This window comes from Augochlora pura, chromosome 7 (genome assembly GCF_028453695.1).
Source record: "Augochlora pura isolate Apur16 chromosome 7, APUR_v2.2.1, whole genome shotgun sequence".
In the NCBI taxonomy this organism is placed as follows: Eukaryota; Metazoa; Arthropoda; class Insecta; order Hymenoptera; family Halictidae; genus Augochlora; species Augochlora pura.
Genome location: NC_135778.1, coordinates 33716862 through 33742394, shown reverse-complemented (window position 1 = coordinate 33742394; position 25533 = coordinate 33716862). Strand labels below are relative to the sequence as shown.

Genomic DNA, 25533 nt, shown 5'->3' with positions numbered 1-25533 from the left:
GGGATTCAACGTATCCGTTGGTCAACGACGCGACGTCTCCTCCTTCCAGGATCAGAACAGACCGCGCGTGGGCGGCCGCGGGGGGCGGCGGGGACCGAAATTCAACGAAATAAAGTATCGTTACCGGCCGTGGTTATGCAAGGAGGAAGAGCGCCGACGATGGTACGGTTCGACCGCGATGCGAATAACAAACTCGATATTTCCCGCGAGCGGCTACGTGACCGAAGGGAGAGAAGGAGACGGAGCGAACGGCGGGGCGCTTGTTCGCGTTCGGCTTCGCCTCGTTACGGGCGGCGGCGTCCCAGTTCGATGATGGATCGACGGGGAATCCTCCCGAGTCTTTTATTTTCCCGTAAGAGCCCCGAGCTCCAGAGAAACCCGATTTTACCGGCGGACCGATACAGCGCCGGTTTTCACCGCGTATCTTTCGCAATCTCGGGGCTATCGAGACTTTCTCGATATTCGCGCGAACGTCTCGAGGTCCTTTGTCATTCTCTAGCCTCTAATGTTGATGATTTTTGCGTCAGAGATCGTTCCGATGTGATTGATTCTTCTAAATTGTCTCTTAACTTAAAAACAGAAATGGACATTTTGCGGAGAGGAGATACGATTATTTGTGGTCTTAGGACTCGTTATTATAGATTATCGATAATTGTATATTATTCGAGTCTAGCGATTCGTTTTCATTGTTGTCGATAATCGACAATTGTAGTGTTCGTATCTCCTATTCCCAAGCTGTCCATTTTTTGTTGTAAGCTGAGGGACAATTTGGAAGAATTTACCGTATGGATGATTTTTAATGTAAAAATTATCAATGTTGAAGGCTATTATTAACAACCATAAAAACGAGCTGCGAGGTTTGAATAATCATATCTTCTCTTCCAAGTTGTCCAAATTGAGAAAATTTACTGTACTATGTCGAATGAACGAAGTTCAGAAAAAAGGAGTTTTACTGTGTCCATTACAACTGTTTAAACCAATTACTATCGAATGCCACAATCGTTAGTATCATTCTATTCACTTTGTCCGTAATTCCTTTACTTCAGTCGAACGCTATGTCGTCACTATTATATGCAGCCATCTTTAATTCTTAATTCCATTACTGTCAAAATCGTTACTGTTATTAATAGATGCCTATCTTCACCAAAATTCTCATTTTTATACGTCACTTTACAAGTATTAGAATTAGAGAAAAGTTCCCTTCTTCGACTGAAAGCTCATTAATTATACAAAGAAACTAAAAATATACCCTGTCCATTTATAGGTTTTCTGGCACCTTAAAAATCAGTTCGCGCCATAAATGCATATAGATCCGCGGTCTCGCTGTCGCTGTAATTGTTGTCTCCGTTTTCATTATTAGATTACTAGACTGACGTTTTTTATGCATTTATGAGAGAAATAAATAGATCGAATATAAAACTGTGAAAAAAATTAATTGGAATAATTTTGTGATATTGTTACATTATCTTCAAATTACTATAACCATTCCAATAAAATAGACATTTTCACTCAATTTATGTTTCTTACAATTAATAAAATTTTAATTTTGCATAAAGATTCGCAGTCTAGCTATTATAAACTCTATTTATAATATTATATGTTTTATAGGATACTGTTACGCGATCTTCAACTTACTATAACTATTCAAAGAAAGGAGACATTTTCGCTCAACTTATGTCATATATTACTCAATTAACTCAATTTTTATTTCGCGTAAAGATATTATAAGCTAGCTGTTCTAAACTCGTATCCGCGTACACGCTGTTATTACACTTTTGGTTCGAAAAGGTCTACCCGGTGTACGCAGCAAATTTAATTATACGATCGTTTTGTCACTGCTTCGACCGCCGGCGTAGTTATTTTCCGACGTCGGTAGGACAAGAATAAGCCCGCGCGAAGAAAGAGATCGATCTCTAATTCTGGGATTAGGAGATCGCTCTCTGAACGGTCGCGCCGCGCCGCGCCGCTTTCTCGTTAATTAATCTGCTCGGCGCGATCCACGCGATGTTGACGACGGCCACGGCTACATGATTAATTGAGTTTCGTTTTCTGCCCGCAGAACGATGACCTGGTCTTCGACCAGGACGGCAAGCAGTCTCTCGGCGAGACGCCTCTGATCGAGTCACGGCATCACGACTCCTTGCTCCACAGGATAAAGAGGCAGTTCTTCTCGTTCTTCGCCCCCGCAGGGACCACCACAACCACTACCACCACCACCGAGGCTACTCCAGGTAAGAACACCATCTAAGGACCACAGGAGATCCGGTCCTGGGTCCTGGATCCCTGATTCTGGGCTCTCGACAAGCCTAGGTCGGTAACCTTGGGATTTATTAATTAACATATTCCGGGCCGATTGCAGAAGCGAACGACCATGGAGGAAAGGATAACGATGGCGACGACGTCCCCGTCGAGGTCTTCGAGGAGAAAAAGCCGAAGGGAAACGTCGAGGTTCCTTCGAACCTAGTCAGACATACCCGGGAGAGTGCCGAGGAGAACGAGGAAGCTGTAGAGGTTGGAGGAGCGACGTGGGGGTAGTTAGAAGGGCCGGAAATAATTCTATCGTTCTCGGCAGGGCAACGAGATCGGGAATGCTGCAGAAGCTCGGCGGGAGCCAGCGAAGTTTGGGAACACCGATGACGAAGATCTGGCTGGCTCTGGCGACATCGAAGGCAGCGCCACCAGCGAACTTGGGTCGCCTGGCAACTTCCCTGTGACGAACAATGCTCAGCGAAGTAAGTGGCCAGTTGATGGGTACATGCATCTTTATCTGTAGTGGTTAATTTTATTTTGGTGTTTTCATCTCGTATGAAACATCAGTCCAGTCTGTCCAGTCTTCTTTTAGCTTTAAGTCTCGGGAATCGAGTGAACGTTCTTGGCCAAGAGCGTTGATCCTGGAAGATTCTATAACTCTGCTCGATGATTCCAGGGTACTACCGGATAACCTTGACAATCGGCGAGCCGTATCTGCGGGAGTACGCGGACAGAAATAGCCGGGAGTACAAGGAGCTGAGCGGGAACCTGACGCATGCCTTCGAGGAGCTGTTGAGCCGACACCTACCCGTCGACAGCCACCACGCCAACATCGTAAAGATATCGTAAGTCACCGATAGTCGATGATCCCCGTCAACGGATCTGCCAGCCGGTCTGGCGCGTCGCGGTCGGAAATAGAGGGTCGTGTGACTCAATGGGACAGGTGTCCGTGGAATGACGGCAGTTTCTGGCCCACAGACAAACCCCGGCCGACAGCTTCGCGTCACTGGTGACTCTGGACATCGGGTCGACGTTCACCGACGAGGCGGAGGTGCGCGACATCATCGAGGAACAGCTGCAGCTGCATTCCTTGGGCAACATCCAACTGCATCCCGACGACTTCTCCTTCAGAATATTCCAAGGTAACTTCCTGCAGACTGTCGGCTATGATCGATTCCCCGTCGAAACTTCCAGCGGAATGCGTTCCCTAAGAATACGGAAGATCGATGGACCTCAGCGAAAATCTGACAACTCAGGCCAGCGGATTCGGTCGGCCGGACCTGTAGTAATTAGATGTTGCACGCGGAATGCTGTGTAGCTTAGGCATAGTTGGCGAAAACGAATCGCTGTTCTTCCAGTATAAGTCCCTCTTACTTTCACATTACTTTATGTTCTTTCGTTTATGTTCCTCCTTGTCGATACTTCAGTCGATCCAGACATCCCCGAGGAGGAGTGCGACCCGTCCACCGAGCTCATGTGTAGAGACGGTGCATGCGTGCCATTAGCGTCCAGGTGCGACGGGATTGCCCAGTGCGAGGACGCCTCCGACGAGCTCGATTGTCGCGCGACCACCACCAGTAAGTAGCACCCTGGTCAGCCGAACACGATCTCTGTACAGTAACCGAGCGATTAACACTTCTACAGCACCACCTCGAAACGGTGACCTACCTGTAATTAATGTAAATAGATCGGTTCTCTTTAAAAACCAGCTAAGATCCCCGGTATCATCCACTCATAATCTTCACGGAACTGTTTTCCCGCGATTCGCGTTCTCACGCGCCGCGTTATCCCAGTCGGTGACAGCCGACAGGGTCGACACCTTTAATTAGCAAGCCCGAAAAACACAGATCCCTACACGGTGACCGAGGAGCTGATCGAGGAGGAGACCACTCTGAAGGAGTCCAAGGAGGAGGAGGAGGAGGTCGAGGAGGTCACGCAAAGACCGGCCACGAACAAGTGCCGTGCCGACGATACGGTACGCTGCGACGACGGAAGTAATTTGATTTGTTCCGTGCAGAAATGCGACGGGGTGCCGGACTGTGACGACGGTGGCGACGAAGTTGGTTGCAGCCAGACAGGTATAGGCTCGCCCTGACTCGGCTCAATGTCTCTCGTCTAGCTCTCGTAGATCGTCTGCTTTGTAAATATGTATATAGACCGCATGCCAGTCTTCGGACGTTTCTCATCGTTCATGCTTCACGTTCTTCCATGCTCGGTAACCATGAAATCGTTGGGGGACGGCTACAAACGATCGTTCTATTTCTAGGGTGCAGCGCCGGAGAGTTCGCCTGCGACGTCTCCAGGTGCATCCTCCAGTCGGAACGGTGCAACTTTGTCGAGAATTGCAGGGACGGAAGCGACGAACACGATTGCAACTATCCCGGTGAGTGCAGTTACCTTTTTGTCTCGATTACGGAGCTGATCCCGCTGTCTTTGCACCTTCGAGGAATGTTTTACCTTCGATTGGTGCGGTATGAAACTGCTAGATAGCTGAATTACCGACTTTACGGGTCGATGTTCCGTCGGCAAGGACGGAAAGACACTAGGAAATGTAAATAATACTAGAAACTTGCAGAATGTTACTTGAAAAATGGGAAAAGTCGTTGGAAATGGCAGAAAATCAGCGAAAAATTGATGCATTAGTCGATCGACGCGCGATGCTGACTTTGCTCTAAAACATCGTCACTTGAATATTTTGAAAAGAATATTATGTAATTGTTTAAGGGTGCAGAAAACTGTCACTGCCCCTGGGAGATAAATTAACAACACTGCAGACGTTTTCACATACTGTACACCTAGATATTTCCATCAGCGGGGAAGTAAATTGTTGGAGAATATGGCGCAAAGTCACTGGACGATACAAAAATTTAGTGGAAAACTGAAAAATTCCCTAGTAGAGGGTGCTTCTTGCTCGGTAAAACAGATTAAATCACTAGAATTTTCCTCTGTCGGTACGGTTAATGCTTCTGTCGGTACAGTAGCAGTGCCTCCGTCGGTGCAATACTTGCAACGACTTCTCTAGTCCCAAAGTAAGGAACACTTCCTTGCCAACGCGCGATATCGATTCTTCTCCGCGCGATGAAGACGCCCGGACGTCGTCGACACCCCCCAAACTTTCGGTCCCCGACGTTCTAATTAAAACTCGTTCCATCGTTGTCTCGTCGTAGGGGCTCGAGCAGCCTCGAAGACGGGCGGGAACGTGCCGATTTTTCCAGCATAAAGAGGGTCAGGTAGACGTCGACCAGGATGTGTCTGTTGAATATTCAAACCTCGAGAGCTGTCTCCCCCGTCCCTCTGTGTTCCGCCACGACTTTTTCTCCTCTCTAGACGCGTCGAGTGGAGGCGAGGCGACGGAACTTCGAACACCCCACATGTCTTCCAGGCTGACTGATTGGAAGACGGCCGGTCCTCCTTCGAGCTCGACAGAATTTTTTCGAACTAGCCCCGTCATCTCCGCGACCCGCGCCGAAAAAGTAACGCGAATCGCAGGAAAACTGTTCCGTCGAGGCGCGCACGTGTGGTTTCGACGGAGGCCGACCACCCACGCTCGCCATTACGAATTCAGATTCCAGCCGGTGAGGTTTTTTCAAACGATCTCTGGATGTTTCACCGTGCCAGCCACCTACGTAGCGAATTAGGAATGTAGATTACGCGTGTTTCCTCGCCGGGGCCCGGAGGATACGTCCGCGATAATGGTTCCGCGAACCGCATTCCTCGACAATCGGCAATCACCGTCGGCCACTCGGTATTTTTTCGCTCATTCCGGAGAGGAGAGCCGAGCAGGTTCTCTCTTTAACCTACTTACCGCTGACGAGCTCATTGTTCTACTAATCGGCGCGGAACCAAAGGGGAAAAATACACGTGACAAGTGGCTTCTACTAGTCGCCACGAGCCGCACGCCTGTCGGTGTCGGTATTCTTTGATTGCCAGCGTCGCATTCCGAGAGATCGATGACGCAAATAGGCTGACCTATTCACTGGGATCTGTGATGGCTCTGCTTTAATCATCGGCCACTTCGGGGACACGAGTCACTCGGCTCTTCTGTCTCCGGGCCGTTTCAGAAACGAAATCCTGCCGCGGAAAACCAGACCCTTCGACTATATTCGCCTGTGACAGGACAATAAGAGGGTCTATCATCCGTAGTCCGATCGTAAATCGTCGGCCCGTTCATCTCGGGGCTGGTTTAGACAGTTTTCCGCCTAGCACTGGCAACAGGAAGGCAAAGAGGGTTAGCAGGGGGTGACGTAGGGTGGCGTAGGGTGGCAGGGACAGGCGAACGTCCCGTATAAATATCCGCAGACACGCAGCCCGGCTGGAAAGCGCGTTTACCTGCTTCCAGTAATCGCGATGTGCATGCTTAATCAATATTCAAGTATTCAGCCGCGAGCGAGGCACAGGGGGACGATCCACGGTGCCCCTCGACTCCCTCCGGCCTCTCGCCGCCCCTCAGTCACCGAGCTCTCATCACTAGCGATGGGTATTCAATTCCCTCCGCTGCGAGTTTTCAAGCAATGGGCGCCTGGAGACGCTCGAGGACCGCGTCTTCGGGCAAACGAGGATATTGTTGGGCGGGCCGAGGAGTGACCTGGTTCACCGGGGGTTGTCCGAGGTTTGGAGACTGGCGGCAGCCTCTCCCACAGCGGATCTTTCATTTTTAAGGACTCGGAGTGTCTGTTTGTTTAGCCATCTTATGCCCTAAGGATCCCTAGCTTAAGAAATCCTAGCAGCCATATTGAGTTCATTCACTTATGAGGACCTAGAACAAGGAGCGAAAACACCCAGCACCTGACAAGTCTCCTAATCCTGCAGAGGCTAGCTCTTTGACAAGTGTTAAGGAGTTTGTGCTAACTGAATACCCCTAGCACGCTTTTAGATAAAGAGGATTAGAACAGGCGGATGATCTAGTAGAAGGAATAGAGCAGGGTTAGGACCTAGATCTAGGATATAGAAAAAAGATCAAGCCTGCGACCTAGGGAAAAGAACTAGAGCTGATCTAGGTTCAAGAATATGTCCTAAAGCGTGACTAGAGAAGTGCCAGTTATTGGTGCTGACCTTTCTTGATCGAGAGGATTAGAACAGGCCTAGGATCTAGTAAAAGCAATATTGCCAACCTGAGACCTAGAGAAAAAACTAGAGCAGACCTAGGGCCAAGAGTATGTCCCAGAGCATGACTTCTAATCTGTGGAAGCTATCAGAGACTATCGTCCAGACACGTTCAGTGTTTAGGAGACGCTGCCGGCTGTAGAACCTTCACTGTCCTGCATTCCTAGAGCCGGCAGGTCAAGACGGTGCCTTTGTCTGACGTTCCAAGTGCCTTGACTCCATCGCTACTCATTACATCCCCACAAACCCCCGGTGCTTCTTCAGGTTGGGAATGCGCATAACCACATTCGTGTCCCTCGGCTGCTTCCGCGATATGCCAGCTCGGACGGGGACAATTATGAGTCCTGGCGGGCCGAGGGACTCCGGGAAGGGGCCAGGGGGTAAGTTACGTTAGGGTAGTCGGCGGCGGCACGCTAGGCACCGCCACGACAAACGTCAGCCCACGATGTCCCGGAACATTATTCAGGTGCGTCCTCTCCACCTGTCTACTGGGTGTGCTTGAACTAAAACCACCCTCGGCGTGGCCGCGCCGTTGCAAAAATTATGGGTTGTTGGGAATTTTAATCGCAACGCCTGAATGGTCCCTTATGGAATCTAATAAAAAATTACTTGCCAGAGTCCGATGACTAGGAAATATCTTCTGGTGCTTTGGGGTTGGTACTTGTTGACTACCCTTGTTATTTCCATGATCGTGGAAAAATTAGGGGGCGTCGGAAGTCAATAGCGTGGGTCGAAGTATTCCGAGCTTGACAAATTAATTTATCGAATCGAGAGGAAGATTTGCCTTTCGGTGATTTAGGGGTTGGTAATTGCTGGCCACCCCTTGTGCAGACCCCGGTTAAACGTCCTCCGCAATATGGTGGCCGCTTAACCGGGATAAATATCGGAAGGACGCGGAGGGGTTAAAATTCGAGCACGTAAGCTTGCGAGTCACAGGTTGCCCCTAATTTCTCCGGTAGAAGAGACAGCCGGCGATTTTTCTTCCGCGGAATCATCGGTAATTTTTATTCCGCTTGGCAGGCTACGCCGGTCCGTGTGTTTCCGCGGCTGTTTATACAGAAGCTGCGCAGCCGACGATTTTTTCCCTCCCCGCAGCGAAAACACTGTCTATTGACAAAATAAGCGTATGCAAATCTGCCGCAAGTCGCGAGCCAGCCCTAGAACTAGCCCGCGCCGAACACCATCATTCGTTACACGGGATTACCATCATTCGTCGCGTGATTTTTCGCCTAATTGCCGGCTAACTCGCCTCTAAGTGGGTCTTACGAAACGATAAGTATATTCTTCCGACCGCCTTCTGCGATCGGGAAAATACCGCTCCTGGAGTATGGGGTGGTGAGCTGTTATCTCGCGGAATATCTTGCAGCTCGAGGGAACCTGGTGAAAAATTTCGCAAAATTGAGAATCAAATTTTAATCGATTCGGTAAGATACAAACAAAACAGACCTCGTATTTTCCTATTGTTTGCATAATTATTACCCTGCGATTTTTCCCTCGGGGACTGCGAAATTATATCTCACTTCCGGGCTGGATTTCGTCACTAGAAATTAAGCTGCTGTCTTGAACTATGTTGCTGTTCGATGTTAGAAACCTAGTGTTAGACTCAATGTTATAGTATTAATATTGTAGACTCAATGTTATAGACTCAATATTAGTCTCAAGATCATGGACTGAATATTACACTCAATATCATGGATTCAGTGTTAAATTCAGTATCATGGACACACTGTTAGACTTAAACCCTTGAACTATCGCTCCTTTCATGCTGTGACAATTAGCACTTATTTGTACTTGATAATTTTCCCAATAGGACCAGACATTTTTTCTGATTCCTGTATTGTCTTTATTTATCTTTGTTTCCATACTCAAATTTATTTTTATTTCGATATAGAAGATATTAATAATATTTATATTTAGTAGAGCTTGCATAAAATTTTCATCGCGAGTCTGACTCGTTATTATAGTGCAAGGGGTTATATAAGGAGTTAAGTAGTCTAGGAAAATTTTCCTTTAGAACTTCGTCACTCGTCAAATATTTGTGGCTTGAACAAAGTTCTTATTAACGCCACATTCTAAACATTGTACTCAATGTTAGACTCTGTGTTACTTACTGTTAATGTTACGTAAAACTTAATGTTACGTACTCAAGATCCAATTGAAAGCTGACATGAGACACCGAGCTGTCATCGAAACTGTCTAAAAATTGTCAGAACGACGCTGAGTGCATTAACCTCGAAATGAACTCGTGTCTCGCGTGATCCTTAATCTATTATTCCGCTCGTGCATCGGACAGAGGACGATCTCCAAATGATTTCTGTCAGGGAATGCTTTTTTCGCGGTGATATTTTTTCACACAGCTAGAACCGTCGCTGGGGATGTCACTGTCTATCTTGGTATGGTTGTTTCTCGGATTGTCAGTGCCGGTTCGGTCAAGAGAGGTATATTTTTAGAGCCGGCCCGGCGAAGTAGCACGTCTCTGAATAATTCCCGATTGGTCGCGGGCTAAGTTTCCACGGGGGGTCGCGTAGACGAGTAGGCGAGTAGGCGAGTAGGCTCGCACACCTTGCGCTCGTTTCCTAAATAATTAACATTGCGGATAATGGGCCGGCGGCCGCGGTCACCCAGACATCGGATAAAGTTATCAAACTGCAACCGCCGTGACGGGGGGGTTTCCTATGGGGGTGGCACGCCCCTCGTTTCACTTTGTACCGGGGCTGTGTAATCGGAAAATGCACCGCTCTGCATAAAGATTGCAACCTCGTAAAACATTCGTTGCGTCTCAACACCGTTGCCGTAGACAAAGGGCCGGGCTGATCGTTTCAACCCCCGCCGGCGATTCAGGCCTAACTTTCACCCTGCACGACTTTTCCTTCGCGACGGGAAACCTTAACTGCTGGCATTGATCTTTGATAATTGTTACCGGGAAACAATGGGGGCCATTGAACCCTTCGGCATTCGACCCTTTAGAATTCAACCCTTCAACGTTAATAATTGTTTTTATTAAAAAGGGGGCTAGTTCTTTTACCCACGGGGATTTGCTAATATTTTTCTCGACAGCCGGATTTTGAAAAGACTGTCTCTAGGTTTCTGTTCCGAAGATCAACGATCCCACTGGGACTTCTTGGCCAAAGATACCGCCTCAGATCTGTGCAAATCTAAAACGGAAGTTTCGAATCACTGTGTATTACAGGTGGTAGTATTGCAGGAGTATTCGATCAGCTCCCACTAGAATAGCGTACATCTCTTTAAATAATTCTTCGCGGTTCCTATGACGCGTCGAAGTCTGACAGCACATATCCATTCGAAAACCTACCCTTAACTTCCTTCGACTTATTTCTTTCCGTCTTTTCATTACCGATTGTATCACCCGTGCATCGAAACACCCTCACGTTCTCCCAAAACCACTCCTGGAATTTCTACAGACACTGTGCACGTGGAAGGAATTAATACCATTTTAGAAAATTCAATTCTTTTTAATTTGGTTGCATACAATTTTATTATCAGTTCTACAGATATTAAATTTTTTTTTTAGAAATCGGATTCTTTAAAAACAAACAGCTTTTACCCCTTTTAAAATTTATTATAGTGTTCGACGATCGTCAGCGCGTATCAGAAATGTTCCGATGCATTTGACTTTTAACACCTAAGCTCAGTGCGGAATTCATCCGCTCCCATCCCCTTCAGGAATTCGAAAACTGGGAGCGAGCACTCGTGTGCTGGCATCCTCCTTCGTTCCCGGATTAAACGTGTTCCGGCGTCGCGCAGACTCGGCCACCGGGGTGGCAAAGGCGCGGGGGTCGCACCGAGGGGGTTGCCTCGTAATTCTGCGAGGTCGCGTTCGTATTGTCGTAAATTACAAAAAAGCTCGGCGGATTGTTCCCGCGGAATAACCGTGAGGGTTCGCTGGTGATGCATCCGGCCGCGCGCCGAGCCGCAACCATAACCGCCAGCGGGGGGATGCGAGAGGTGAGTCGGGGGTTGGTTGGTTCGGCGTCGCGTAGTTCGTTCGTTATCCCGGGAACCCCTTAAGTGTGGCAGCGGGGCAACGGTAACGCCTACCAATCTGCCGTTCGTCCCTGCAACGAGCCAACCCTCCCTGCCCCCTTCGCCAACCCCCAGCAAGCCCTCGCGACACCGGCTTAATTCCGGCCAGCGAGAAATGAAGCTTAAACCCGAAAATGAATTCTAAAAAGCTTCGCTGATGAAAGGGTGGCCCGCGGTTCGCGGCCGCCTCGGATCCCCCGCCTCCTCGACGCCGGCCCCCGACCAGCAACCCCCAACCCCCATGTTTTCGAACAGATTGCCCGTGGTATCGTAAATCTGGCGAGTCGCGGATGGATCGTAATTGCGACACGCTTCCCGGCGATAAATCCACGAGCCGTTTCCGGTCTCTCTCCTTTTTTATCCCCCCACCCCCCCGCTCTCCTCCCCCCCGATGCTCGTACCGCGATTAACAGCCCCTGCTCTCGACTTTCTCCCTCGGTTGTGGTCAAGGGAACACGGACACCGAGCCGTACAACCCGCTAGGTTTTCGACGGGGCGCGATCACGAAGCCATCCAGCATGTCCGGAAATTAAAAAATAAAAATCACCGCACACCGGCTGAAATATAAGTTCGCTGCGGGGCAGCCGTGTCGATGGTACGACCATTTTCAAAGGAGCGGCGCGATGCGGACACGCCGAGTGCCGCCGGCAAGCATAATCTCTCATTTAAATTCGATCGGTTTTTCTGTGGGGGCTGCGCGCACCCCATAATGCAAAGTTTCGCCTAGTCAGCGACGAAAAGATAATGCGGGGCGACCCGGCTCGTGTTTAACGGCTTACAGCGTGTCCACGGCCGAAGACGAACTTCCGAAGAAGTCCATTAGTATGAAAATGTGATATAAGACAGGTTTGAATAAACATACGACCCGGCCGACTCCAACCTCCCCCCCCCCCCGGCCAGCCCCGCGCGCCGCCTGTCGGCCCGGAGAACGACGTGCAACAGCTTTTTCCGCCGGGCAGCCGGCCTGGCACAGCCGTCATATCCCGGCACGAACCACGATTCTGAACTTATTTTATTTAAAGTTTTATAATCCGCCCGACCGCACGTGAAAGCACCCTTCCGACCGCCGCCGGAGCACGGTTTACGATGGCATCGCGCGGACGATTCTTCGGCTTCGTTCCCGCGAAATTGCGGGGATGCCGAGGGAGTGGGATATTGAAAAGATTTGCACGCGATACCGGTCGTCTGAATTTTACAGTAGCTGTCGAGTGGGCGGTTTTGATTCCTGTGCTAATCATTACAGTTTCTTGGGGTGATCTCTTCTTCTTCATCCTGGCGGTGGAATTTCTTAATTATCTGAGACGTTCTGGTAGCTCTTGGTAATTTTTCCAATTAAGGGGTGGCTTTCCTGATGCGTTTGTTGACTTGGGGGTGAGTTACGGTGTTAGCTCCGAGGGTGTTTATTATAGAGGGTGCGTGGAGGAGGATTAGAAAGGAAAAATGTTAGTCAATTAATTTTGAGGTGCTCAAACGTTTCCCACAGCCTTCTAAGACAGCTGGTTTATATTAGTTAGCAAGTAACACAGACATTGGATAAATAACTTGCAACTGAAATAAGTAAACGAATTTATAATCTATTAATATAGTGTTAAAATATACGACTTAATGAATGCTCACGACGCAACAAATCATGTCCAACAATCAGCAGGTCATTCGCAACATTAGAAAACACGAAAATCGCTAAAAAATCCTCCCTTAACACGACTACCTCGTAAACAATATTAAAAATTCACCATCGAAGAAACTCGTGGCATAAAAAGAAAGATCAAACAACAATCCCGGAAGAAATACACAATTTAAAGAATCAAAGCCACCCCGACAACCACCCCTAGCGTCCGCACCTTTTAAATACCCTGAAAAATTCAACTCGCGGAATAGGCAGAAAATCAGGCATCGTGTAAACGAGTCCCGGTGGGATTTTACGATTTAAAAAAAATCAAAGCTGCTCGGGAAATCAGCCCTTCCTGCGGGGCCGTGGACGAAAACGGGCCAAATAATACCAAGAAGTGTCCGGAACGATGCCGCAAGTGTCGGAAACGCTTCGGAATGATCGCGCGTCGGCCGGCCAGTCCGGGGAATCTTGTTTTCATGAAAATTGCAGGCGGCTGAGGCGCGGCGGAGAGGGCGAATGGGGGGGGGGGGGGGGCGGGCGGGGGGCTGGAATCCGTGGAGGATTTAGGCCGCGATAAAACCTCCCGGCCACTCGGAATAATCGAAGGGTTTTCAATTTTCCTGGCGGTTTGGCTCACGGCTCGGTGTGCGACGACGGCGCGCCGCGGCAGCGCACGAGCACCGCCGAGCAACGCCGACGAGCCGGAGCGCGGCAAACGCCTGACGTCGCGACGCCTGATATTCCCATTACGCCACGGAGAGCCGCGGTACCTGCAACACCTCCCACGCTTCTCTCGACAGTTACTCGGTCGAAACAACGCGGTTCGGTCGACCGCTCGGCCGCTGATCCGATCCTGATTCCGATTCTGTTTCCGATCGCGAGACGCGAGTTCATTGATTCGAACAGTTGCGGTACTAGATCGGCGTCGTTGATCTCTGGTACAGTGGTTTTTTTTTCTCGGGGCTCGGGCGGAACGTTCTGGCCGGATTTCCCAAATATTTTAAGCACGCTCTCTGATCCGTGCTCGTTTTATTTGTAATTCGGTTGGGGGATGACGGTACGAGGTTGATTGTTCGTTTTCTGATTTATCGGACGATCCGAGTTCGAATTAACGGATGCAGGGTAAATATTTTTGTTGGACTTTGCCGGTCGGTAAATCTCACGTAGGGTTTGGCTATGGTGGTGTTAATGTTCGAGGCTCAATGTTTAATTCAATGTTGCGGGATTCGAGACTCGATTTAAGCATTAGGTAGAGTAGACGAAATTGTTGTTGGGTTTTATTACTCGCGTATGTCGTGGACTTTGGAGAATGTCGATGTTAATGTTAGAGACTCAATGTTGAAGTCGATGCCAGATTCAATGTTAGATTCTATGTTAAGATCAATGTTGGACGCAATGTTTTAAACTGAATGTTAGTGATAAAAAGACGTAGGCGTAGACAGGAAAAATTGTTGTCGGATTTTATCGTTCGTTAAATATTGAAGACAAATGTCAATGCTAATGTTAGAAACTCAATGTTAAACTCAACATTAAGCTCTATGCTAAGAACTTAAGACTATATCTAAGACGTACTGTTGGATTAGGAACTATTACTGTTGGACTTTATCATTCGTTAAATACCGTAGACATTGAAAGATATCAATATTAATATTAGAGACTCAATGTTAGATTCAGTATTAAATTCAATATTAAACTCAATATCATACTCAATATCAGATACTTAATATCTAATGAAAATTTTAAGTAAATCCAGAAGGAATTTCATGTTGACTTCGTCATTCCTTAAATATCATACACCTCAACTATGTTAACATTCATGTTGGAGACTCAATACAAAATTCAATCGTTCATAATTCAAGACTGAAAGCTGTGGACTCAAGACTCAATTCGAAACGCAACCAGTCTGCGAACAAATTTCTCTAGGACTTTGCCTCTGGTTAAACGTCACGTATCTTCGACAATGTTAGCGTTCCCTTCGCACTGTTCGACTCTGAATGTTAAAGACTGAAGACCAGTTAAGTCGACCCGCTCGATCCAGATTTCTCACAAGACTTATCGGAAGTTCGGCGTGGCCGAAACGAAATCGTTGAATCCCCTCGGCCGATGCTCGATCACGGAGCGAAATCCTTGGAACCTGACAGCCGCCAGTGTGTCCACAAGTCTACAAATCCTTCCCGCCGCTTCCAGACCGAGGAACGCCTGTTGCATTTCGAGAACTCCCGCGTAATCCCCTGGATCGCCTGTAGATCCTGCGTCGACACCGGCTATCCCTAAAAAAAATCGTTGCGCGACGCTCAACGTTACAGCCGATAGCTCAGGTCGATGCGCGATACCGTGAACCATCTCCAATGTCGCGTAAACAAATTTTCTTTTAACTCGGGTCACTTTAAAATTCGACAACATGTACATGCAAAACAGATCGAGTGCGATGGAGCGCTCCCGTGATAGATTTCATTGAGCCTCGTGGATCGTTATATTTCGGAACCATACGCTGCACAGATCGTTCGGTCGTTTCACTGGAACTGCGGAATTTATTGGCACCATTGCACAATCGTTTCATGATAATAGAATGGTTCGCAAAATGTCCTGGAAAACGCCGCGATTTGTTAAAATATTTTCAGTATAATAATTACCTTTGGAAGGATTCATTAAAAGTACACGTGACTTTTTGGAGAGTACATAGCATAATAATTATTAATACAGGGCTATGAAAAAGTCTACGAAAGTTGTGATTCACTAGAGAGATCTTAGTATAGTAATTTTCAAAGCAGAGTTATTGAAAAATCCAGAGAGATCGTGATTTATTGGAGAGTTTCTAACATAATTATTATCAAAGCAGAACTATTTAAAAACTCTCGAAAATTTGCGATTTACCATAGAATTTCCAATGTAACAATCATCAAAACGAGGCTGTTAAAAAGTCCACAAAACTCATGATTTTGCAAAGAGTCTCCAACATAATAATTATCCAAGCAGATCTATTAGACAATCCACAACAGTTGCGATTTATTAGAAAGTCTTCAATATATTATCAAAGTAAGTCTATTAAAAAATCTACGAAAATCGTAAATTATTAGAGAACGCTCATTATAATAAGTCCCACAGGAAGATCAAAGTGTGGTAAATCGATTAGGCAGTTGTTGGTTTCGCAGGCTGGATCCTTGGTTTAATAATTATCAAAGAGCAGCCACGAGAAAAATCGTGACTCACTAGAGCAACAACCGCAGCTTAATAATTGGCGAAGCAGGGCTACCAAAAAATCCGCTAAGATCGTGTTCTAGAGTAGAATCCACGTCCTAAAAATTACCAGAAAAAGATCATGGTGTCTTAAATCGATTACGCAGTCGTTGGTTTTATAGATTAGACGCTCGGTCCGGTAATGTTCTCCGAAAAAATTACGATTCGCTGCAGGAATCTGTTTCTAACACACTATGTACGGGATCGAGCTATTAATACCTCCTTAAAAAGTATAATTCTCTAAATTTCATTATATATTCTATAAAATCCGTCTGTAAAATCCTAAAGATCCTCGTTCAATGATTGTTACCAAAACCTTTGTCAATTTTGCAAATATACTAACAAGCTCAGCGCAAACAATCGACCACTAAAACTTCCGTAAAGTTGAAGCAATTTAATTACAGCTATTTAATTAATTTAAAATTTAATCAAGTCAAAATTTATCATAATCGATAACATTAAAACCCTTTGGTATCCATAACCTCATAGCCAAATGCATTACAATGAAAATGGATTTTCAAAACTGTTAAATAATTAGTGTCACGTCTACGCGACCGAGGCGACGCTCAACGCGACGTTAAATATTTTTCAAACATCTGATTTCCTCGAAATTCGCAGATTCTCCGCGTCGAACGAGCGAGCAAAGCTCGACCCGCGAGCCTCTCGCATAGTGTGCTAAAATAACGAGGATAGAAAGGTCGTGGTGTCCTAAATCGATTAGGCAGCTGTTCGCGACAGATTAGGGATCTCGCGGACGGTCGTCGGAGGAGCGAAGGGTGCCGTAAGGTTCCCAGGGTGTCGGTAACCGGTAGCCGGAGTGGAAATCCTCGATCGCGTCGCAGTCGAACGAGAAAACCGCTGCGGAAGGTGGGCCGCGGCCGTGCCGGCGTCGACGTAGCCGGGGAGGAAAAAAAATCTAAAGCAGCTTAGTGCCTCCTACCACGCTTCCCTTGTTGACAGCGGAGGTGGGGTGGCCCGTTCTTCGTTCGGTTCATGGTGACTACTAGATTGCCAGTCTGTCAGGCTCAGGCAACGCGGTATCTAGTTGGAGCTCTTCCCGTCTCGCTCTTTCTATCGCTATTCGTCTCCGGCTGTCTCCGTTTCCGTTTCTATTTCTCCCCGACGGTTTCTCTCGCGATTTCTGTGTGCTCGGCGCGTGTGCTCCTTCCGCGTATCTCGGCGATCAGGTACAAAGCGTGTGCTTCCCTCGGCCAGATCGTGTGTTCCGCCCGGGATTTCCGTGAGCAATCGCGATCCTCCCCCGAGTCCGCGGAGTGATTTCCCCGATTTTTGCCGGGCCTAGATCCACGGAGAACGCAGCGCCCGCGGAGCGTCGATCACCGACGACTCCGGTTCGAAAAATTTCTACGATTTCAACTGCTCTTTCGACTCCATTTTACATTAGTTAGAACGAGAATATTTTATTCGATCGACGGCAGAGAAAATCCTGCGTTGCGATAACGTGACAACGTGTCGCGTAAATGTCATATCAAAAAGAAAAATTAGAAGAAGTGATAAAATAGAGAATAGGAGAGGAAACAAGTGGTGGGAATAATTAGGTTCATCTAGCGAAATAATGGGTCGTTAATTTTTCAATTTGCGGTTGTTAAAATTCTATAGACTAATTTATTATTTATTTTATATACGCTTCGAATGATCTTTGAAAGTCAGAGAAAATCTCTCGTTTGTTGTAAATTCGTGCAACAGTTGCTTTCAGTGCTTCTAGTGTTATATAAAATAAAGATATCGAGAAGGTAATAGAGAATAATACAGTGCGTTGAAAGAAGGGCAGAAATAAGATTGGGATAGATAGAAAAGGTGCAAATAAGAAAGATTATTCGCGTCAGCTTTGGTCGAGTATCGTGCTAATTAACATTCTCGACGGAATTGTCACGAAGGAAGACAGCGTCGCTCTCCGTTTACTGGTAAATATGTGTATTGTGGCAGTCGTGACAATCGGGAACACGCGAAAAGTATCGCCGCGTTTAGGCCTTTCAGTGGCCTCGTCATTGACGAGTACTTAGCATTCGTAATTCGTTGACTAATTATGCCGTGGTTCGCGGGCCGCGCGTTTCCTGGACTAATGTGAATTCATTACTATTTTAAGAATGATGTAATAACTTTGCTCGGCATCGATGTATTGTACATTGTGACGGCGACGATTTAGATAAAGACACTTCCTCGTAATAATTTCTTGGTTGTCTCGTTCCGCTATCGCGACATGCGATTCGCTTTAGTTGTCCGACAGTTCCTCGCGTCGTTCGAACTTATTCAAACGGAATCTCGTTGCAAATTTAATCGCGGTTCGCTACACGTTTCCTGATCACCGTGTTACATCGATTCGGACTTGAGACCTTGACTGTCGGAATTATGACTTCGAGTACCATGAGTCTTACGCGTGTAACGGGAATCGGAAATTCTGACTTTGAGCGCTATAAGTATTACTTGTGTAACATGTATTAGATACTTTGACTTTAAGTATTGTATATGTTACACCTATAATGCGATTCAGAAATTTTGATTTCGATTATCATAAATCTTACATCTTTAATGCGATTCAGATATTCTAACTTTGTGGATTATAATTGTTACATGTGTAACAGGATTCAGAAATTTTCACTTCAAATACTATAGGTCTTACATCTGTAATATGATCTGGAAATTCTGACTTTAAGTACTACATGACTACCATGTGTAACGTGATTCAGGAATTTGAACTTAAAGTACTATAAATCTTGCATCTACAATGCGATTCAGATATTCTAACTTCAAGTACTACAAGTATTACGTTTGTAACGCGATTCAGAAATTTCAACTTGAAGTATTATAACGACTTGCATCTGCAATATGATTCAGAAATTCTGACTTCGAATACCATACCATAGATCATGCATCAGTAATGTGATTCAAAGATGATGTAGACTTTGAGTATCATAACTCTTACATCTGTAACGTTATTCAAAACTTCTGACTTTGAGTATCATAGATTTTACATTTGTAATATGATTCAGGAATTTTTACTGTAAAATTCACAATTCTAATTTAAAATCTTAATTTTCTAGACTGAGATCGCAAGCTGTTGGAACTGAGATTTCAGAAGTCAAGTTATTATTATTTAATACAGAGTTGATTTGACTTCAAGTCACCAGTATTGATACTGAGTCAATTTAACGTCGAGTCATCAGTATTGATACAGAGTCGATTTAACGTCGAGTCATCAGTAGTGATACAGAGTCAATTTAAGTTCACGTTATCAGTATTGATACAGGGCCAATTTAACATCGAGTCATCAATATTGATACAGGGTCAATTTAACTTCGAGTTATCAGTATTGATACACACTCCATTTATCTTCGAGTTATCAGTATTGTTACAGAGACAATTTATCTTCGAGTTAATGGTATTGATGCAAAGTCATTTTAACTTCAAGTCACCAGTATACACTCGATTTGACTTCAAGTCATTATTATTTATACGCAGTCAATTTACCACCAAGTCAGCACTATTGCAGTGACATTGAGTCAATTTTTCATACATCGTCGCTGCTGTTAACACTTTGCACTCGAGTAACGACTCTAAAACTACGCTAAAAATCACTATCTTCAAAAGAACGTTCACATTATTAAACTTGTCTTTACTTGATAAATTATCAATCAATAGAAGTCTCCCATAAAATCATTTCACATGTGTCAAATTAAAAAAAAAAAAACAGTAATACCAGATGGAAATACAGTAGGTTGAAACAAATGTCTTCATTTTGAAATTAAAATGGTCTCGAGTGCAAAGGGTTAATAGAATCAATTTGACGTATATCTCCACTGGTGTTAGTAGTCAATTTGACATACATCGCCACTAGTGTTAGGAGTCAATTAGGCGTGCATCGGCACTAGTGTTAGGAGTCAATTTGACATACATCACAGGCGGTGTTAGCAGTCAATTTGCGTACGTCACCGCTCCGAGGTTAAAACTCTAGTTATCGATTGTACGGTTCGAGTGTCGGACTCGCCTCGATTCTGCGGCCGGCAGAGAAGATTCCGTAGCTCTCGTGGGCGAGAAAGATCGGTCGCCGAAGGTGGTCGAGTACTTCCGGCCCGGCGCTGAGCGTAGCCGAGCGGATCCAAAGCGCGTTTGGCCCGCTGTTCCGCCCGGCGCTGCTTGGCAGCGACCTGAGGTCTTTGTCTGTTGGTCACCGGTGACACCGGTGCGGACTTTTAAATTGGACGTCGACGTAGCGTGCACACGCGTTCCTCTCTCTCTCTCTCTCTCTCTCTCTTTCTCTTTATCTCTCGCCTCTCTCTCTCTCTCTCTCCCTCGGTCGCGATTCCCTCTAGGAAGAAAAGAGAGATCGATACGGAAAAACGGTCGGCGCAGCGCGGCGCGGCGCGGCGCGGCGGGAAACAGAGGGAAAACGCGCGCGCGGCGGTGTGTGCATCAAACGCGGTTCTGGCTTTCAGAAAATAATTAAAAATAATTGAAAAACACAGCGTGTCGCCGTGGCACGCTCCGCTACCGGCTATTGTGACCCCGTCGCTGCACAATTTCTTTGCCTTCTATCCGCGACCCTCCCTCGGCCCCCCCCCCCTCCTTCCCTCACGCCATTCCTACCTTGGACCGCTTTTTTCTCTGTTGCTCCGCAATTCGTAATCCAACCGGACAAAAGCCGAACCGACGTGTCCAAAGACGCCCGCGAGCATATGTTTGTTGCGAAACCAAACGATCGAACCACCCTCCGACTTCCCGCCGCGTTGCGCGGCTCGCGAAAATGACCGAGTTTCTGGAAAAATCGCGGATACATCGGCAAAAATTCGACACAGAGGTGATCTACACTTGTAGGAAACTTAAAATGTTCTTAGGAACTCATGAACGACGTTGCGGGAACAATTTTCGACGTTGACAATTTAATTTATTACCTTTTGTAAAATTTTAATTTATTTATTATGGCAAAATAAAAGGTTTTTGCATCAATTGCAAGACGCAAGAGCCAAGTGCATTTTTATTTCTCTCTTAGATCATTCCGATAAGTTGTAACTAATATATCAACAATTTTACTTCTTCTATGTTTCGTATATACAATTTTTCAAAATAATTCAACATTTTATTTATCGATTTTTCATATCAAGTTAACAAAAGAATCTAATTTTATAGTAAAAGCATCGAATTTAATATAAATTTTCAGTGTCGAAGATTGTTTGCGCAAGGTTCTCTATAATGTTCTAGATCATTTTAAGTTTAGCGTAAAGAAGGAATCATCTTTCTATCTCATCTCTGTCGAATGGTCTATTACTTTTTTTCCACTGTGCGCCGTGTCCCGTTGCGTTGTTCGGTAGTGCTTCGCTAGATGTTCGTCACGATTTTCCGGCAATTTAGTTGGGGAATTTCGAAGCAGGTTTCTAGGCCAATAGAATCCTTCAGTAATTCCTAAAAGTTGCTTTACAGCAATACCTCGATACTTGATCAAGGCATAGCACTTTTTAAAACCGTATTTCCTCTCCAAACTTCGTCTATTTACCAGAATGTAGTTTCTCTGAAATAAAATCGACATCATCCGTGGAATCTCGGACCGACAGTGCGGTACAGCCTCGATGCTGGTCGCGAAAGAACAGCTACAGTCGAGGACAAATTTCGGCGACACCCTTTATATCGGTAAAACCCTTTGAAAATGAAACCAAGTTACCTAAATTTGATTTTTAAGCGTCAGAGGATATACTCTACTAAAAAATTAATAAAATATTTTCTCTTCAATTTTGTTATTCCCTAAAATCAGAAGAAAAATTAAAAAACGTTTTTCAACCTTTTCATTATTTGAATGAGAATTTAAACAACACATTTGTGACAAGATTGAGTACAGTACGGAGACCTTGATCGAACATTTGTTTTTACAATAAATCGCGAATAAATTGCCGAGGCGTGCAAAGCACATTTGTTTAAATTTATAGGCTCAAAAAAAGTTGAGAAACGTGAGTTTTTTAGTTTCTCTTTGTCATTCTAGCTAATAACAAAATTAAAAGAAAGTGATATAGTTATTACGTTTATATACTAATCCCTCTGCCACCTAAGATAACTTTAAGTTGTTTAGTCCAGTTTTGAAAAGATTATACAATTTATCCATATATATATATATATATATTTATCCCCGACTGTACGTCGAAAATTGTCCAAAAATCGTAAAAGAGTTTCGAATTTTGAACGAGGCGTTTCGTTCTCGGCCCAGCGTCGACACGTTACCGCGGCTTTTTCTTGGGGAAATTACTCCGCGGACTCGAGGCTGGGGCTATCGATTAATCGGTGTGATTCAGTAGTCGAGAGGGACCCTTCTCTCGTGTTCTGTGCCCCCGTGAACGCGGGTCGAAGATCCCACGAAAAAGACAAGAGACTCTCGCTCGTTTGGGAACCGAGCGCGACAAATGCGAGGCCGGTGAGCGGCCCTCTAAAGTGAAATGGGACATCCGGCGAGGAGATTCCTCGGAATCCTTGTGCTCCTGCTCGCGCTGGCACAGTTGTGTCCTGCCCAGAGGGACCGGAGAATAAATCGGCCGCGGAACAGAGGTAAATCTTCCAGCATGCTATCGCTTATTTATTAACGCAGCGTTCATCAACGCGTTCTTTAATGAATGTCACCGAATCGTCGATGAAATATATTCTGCGACAATAAGGAACACCTTGCTTAGAGCATTTTTAATAATGACAATAATAATTTATTCACGTGTGCGGGTAGAGAAAGTCTTTATTACAATGGAAGTAATAACAAATAGAGATCTTATACAGTAATCGTATAAGTAGAGAGAAGAACTGTCACATGACAAATAAATGTTGACCAGTTTTTGGCCAGCTATAGTCTACAATATAAAATGTTTCAGAAGAGAGTGTTCTATTCTAAAAAATGTAAAAAATTATTGCAGCTCGTGTGAAAACGAATTCAATGAAACTCAAATAACTTTGACGTTGAGACAGAAATTAAACCAAATTATTTCAGACTTCGCTGTGAAATGTAGAAAACAAAATATGAAAATAGAAAAATAGAAAATAAATGTATATAAGTAAATATAAAATGAAGAATGAAATAGAAATAAAATAGAAAATATGCAATTTAAAAAGTGAACAAAACCCTGATCTCTTCGATTGAAAGACTTCTTAACTTGAAACTCTTTCCCTTGCAAACTGTAAATGATTAAATACTGATTAAGTCTTATCAGGAACATTTTTCTCTTTGCCAAAAAGCGTAGTCGCGTGGAGAACACCCGGTATTTAATCGGGCATCGATATTAATTTTAATCGTCGCTTTGTCATTCGGACGCGACGCCGCTGTACGGAACCGGTGAAACGGGATCCAGGTTTGCGGCGCGCGGTATCGACGGGGACTTTGATCGTCTCCGAAGAGTAAAATATCGCAAATACTGGCGGCTGAAAGGAGACTCCGACTGGAGCCGGTTTTCCGGGACGCGGGAGGATTAACTCGACGCGGACCGGAGCCGTCGGGAAAACTGCGGCCCGCGCGCGCGTTCATTTCCAAGCGAATTTCAATGTAAGTCTCCGAGGTGTCACGTCGGTGGCGAAACAATTACCCGCGCGGCGCGCGTGTGCCACCCGCGTCAAATTTTCCCGTTCTGTTCGCGCCGGGGCGATTGTTTCCACGTCCGGGTTAACACCGCGGGGAGATTAACGCCTTGAATCCGGTCGAGTCCCGGATCTCCATCCGCGGGAATTTACTCATTGTCCGGAGCCGATGTCGAGGTCGTTCGATCGGTCCGCGGCTGTTGGTTTATCGTGTTTTTTTTTGACGGAACTGCCACCGATTTACCGGCGCGAAGACGCTCGATGCAGACTCTATTAGGTTCTAATTTGGCCCGCGATTATGTCCGTATTTGGACTCGGTTACTATTCTATGTTTGGTTTTCTGCGGCATAAAGTTTCGATCAACATCGATTAATTATTTAAACGCAAACGACGAAATTAGGATCACGGAAATCGGTTTAGGCGAGTTAACCGGAGAATGGGTTAGAGTCGTGCTATATACTCAGTATCAAAAAACCATTTTATGGTTCTCCGTAATTAGTTTCCGTTCGTGAGATATTCTTGTTCTGTATAGGATGTATGTAGAGGATGTATACAGGGTGTTGCGAAAGGTCTTACAAGATGTTCTTAACAAAAGTTAATCAGTATTTGGTCAGCTACAAATTCAAGATATAAGAAATTTCAGAAAAAGATGTTTTATTCGAACAAATTACGATCACTTATGTTTCTTAAATTGTATAGTATAATATATATTGTCTATTTTATATTATTGTAGTTCGCGTCAGGACAAGGTCGACCACCTGCTCTACTATAACTTTCGAATGACCTTTCCTTCAAAAATTTTTGAATGTGTAACTGCTCCTTAACTTCTTAAAAAAATGGACAATTTGGGAAGTTATGGTACGATTATAGAAGCAATGCGGTTCATTTCTACATAGTACGTTTTCTCTAATTGTCCCTTAACTTCTAAACTAAAGTAGAGAATTTTATACAGTAAGTTCTCCACCACTGTCCCTCAATTTCTAAACAAGATTGGACAATTCAGGGAGAGAAGATATGGTTATTCGAGTCCTGCGGTTTGCTTTTATAAAAGTAAATACTCTGTAGTTGACCTGAACTTCTAAATAATAGTAGACAATTTGGGAAAAGGTGATACGATTACTTATGGTAAGTCTTGTATTAGGTTGGTGCATATAAAATGTAGGATATTTAAGAAAATATATAAAAGTGTATATCTTTTTTCAAAAGCTGTCGATTAATCAAAATATGCTCCGTTTGCTTTACTGTACCTTTTCCAACGAGATTTCAATACAAAAATGCCTGTCTTAAACAAATTCTGATCGTTCGAATTACCAAACTCTGATATCAAATATTTCAGACTGTCCTCATTTATATACTATTCAGCCCGTAAAAACTGTCCTAAATGTTTAAAATAGTGAAAGTCGGTGATGGCGAAAGATCTACAATATATCTTATAAAGTTTTATATTTTACTTCGTTTAATTTCGCAATTGTTTTGTACGATGTGTGCAACCTCCTCGGACCTAAATTAGCTCCTGATTTCGATCGACACGTTGCCCCTCCCCTCAGTTCGACCCCCTCAGTATGGATTTATTCGGAGCCGCTAATCGGATCCAATGAAGCACTAATCAACACGGAACTATCGTTACGTTCGCGATTAATATATTACGGACACTCGTCGCGTTCGAATTAGGCCGTAATTGGGCTATTTAGGATGGCCGATCGAAGGGCAGTAATTTCCCGGCGTCTCGGTTT

General features: G+C 45.2%; 1 protein-coding gene across 19 annotated transcripts in view; it reads left to right on the top strand.

Moving 5' to 3' along the window:
• Trol (terribly reduced optic lobes) overlaps positions 1-25533 on the top strand; it is a 163972-nt gene that overhangs the window by 54658 nt on the left and 83781 nt on the right. For 14 of the 19 annotated variants that reach the window (XM_078187342.1, XM_078187335.1, XM_078187339.1 and 11 more), the window contains exons 2-9: positions 2060-2231; positions 2360-2511; positions 2573-2732; positions 2927-3095; positions 3229-3392; positions 3678-3827; positions 4098-4328; positions 4517-4633. In XM_078187342.1, the coding sequence (XP_078043468.1) occupies positions 2060-2231; positions 2360-2511; positions 2573-2732; positions 2927-3095; positions 3229-3392; positions 3678-3827; positions 4098-4328; positions 4517-4633 (1315 nt within the window). Of the gene's footprint in view, positions 1-2059; positions 2232-2359; positions 2512-2572; positions 2733-2926; positions 3096-3228; positions 3393-3677; positions 3828-4097; positions 4329-4516; positions 4634-17283; positions 17434-22484; positions 22793-25533 lie in introns of those variants that run through there. The other 5 variants (XM_078187353.1, XM_078187349.1, XM_078187340.1 and 2 more) reach the window with 4 other exon arrangements.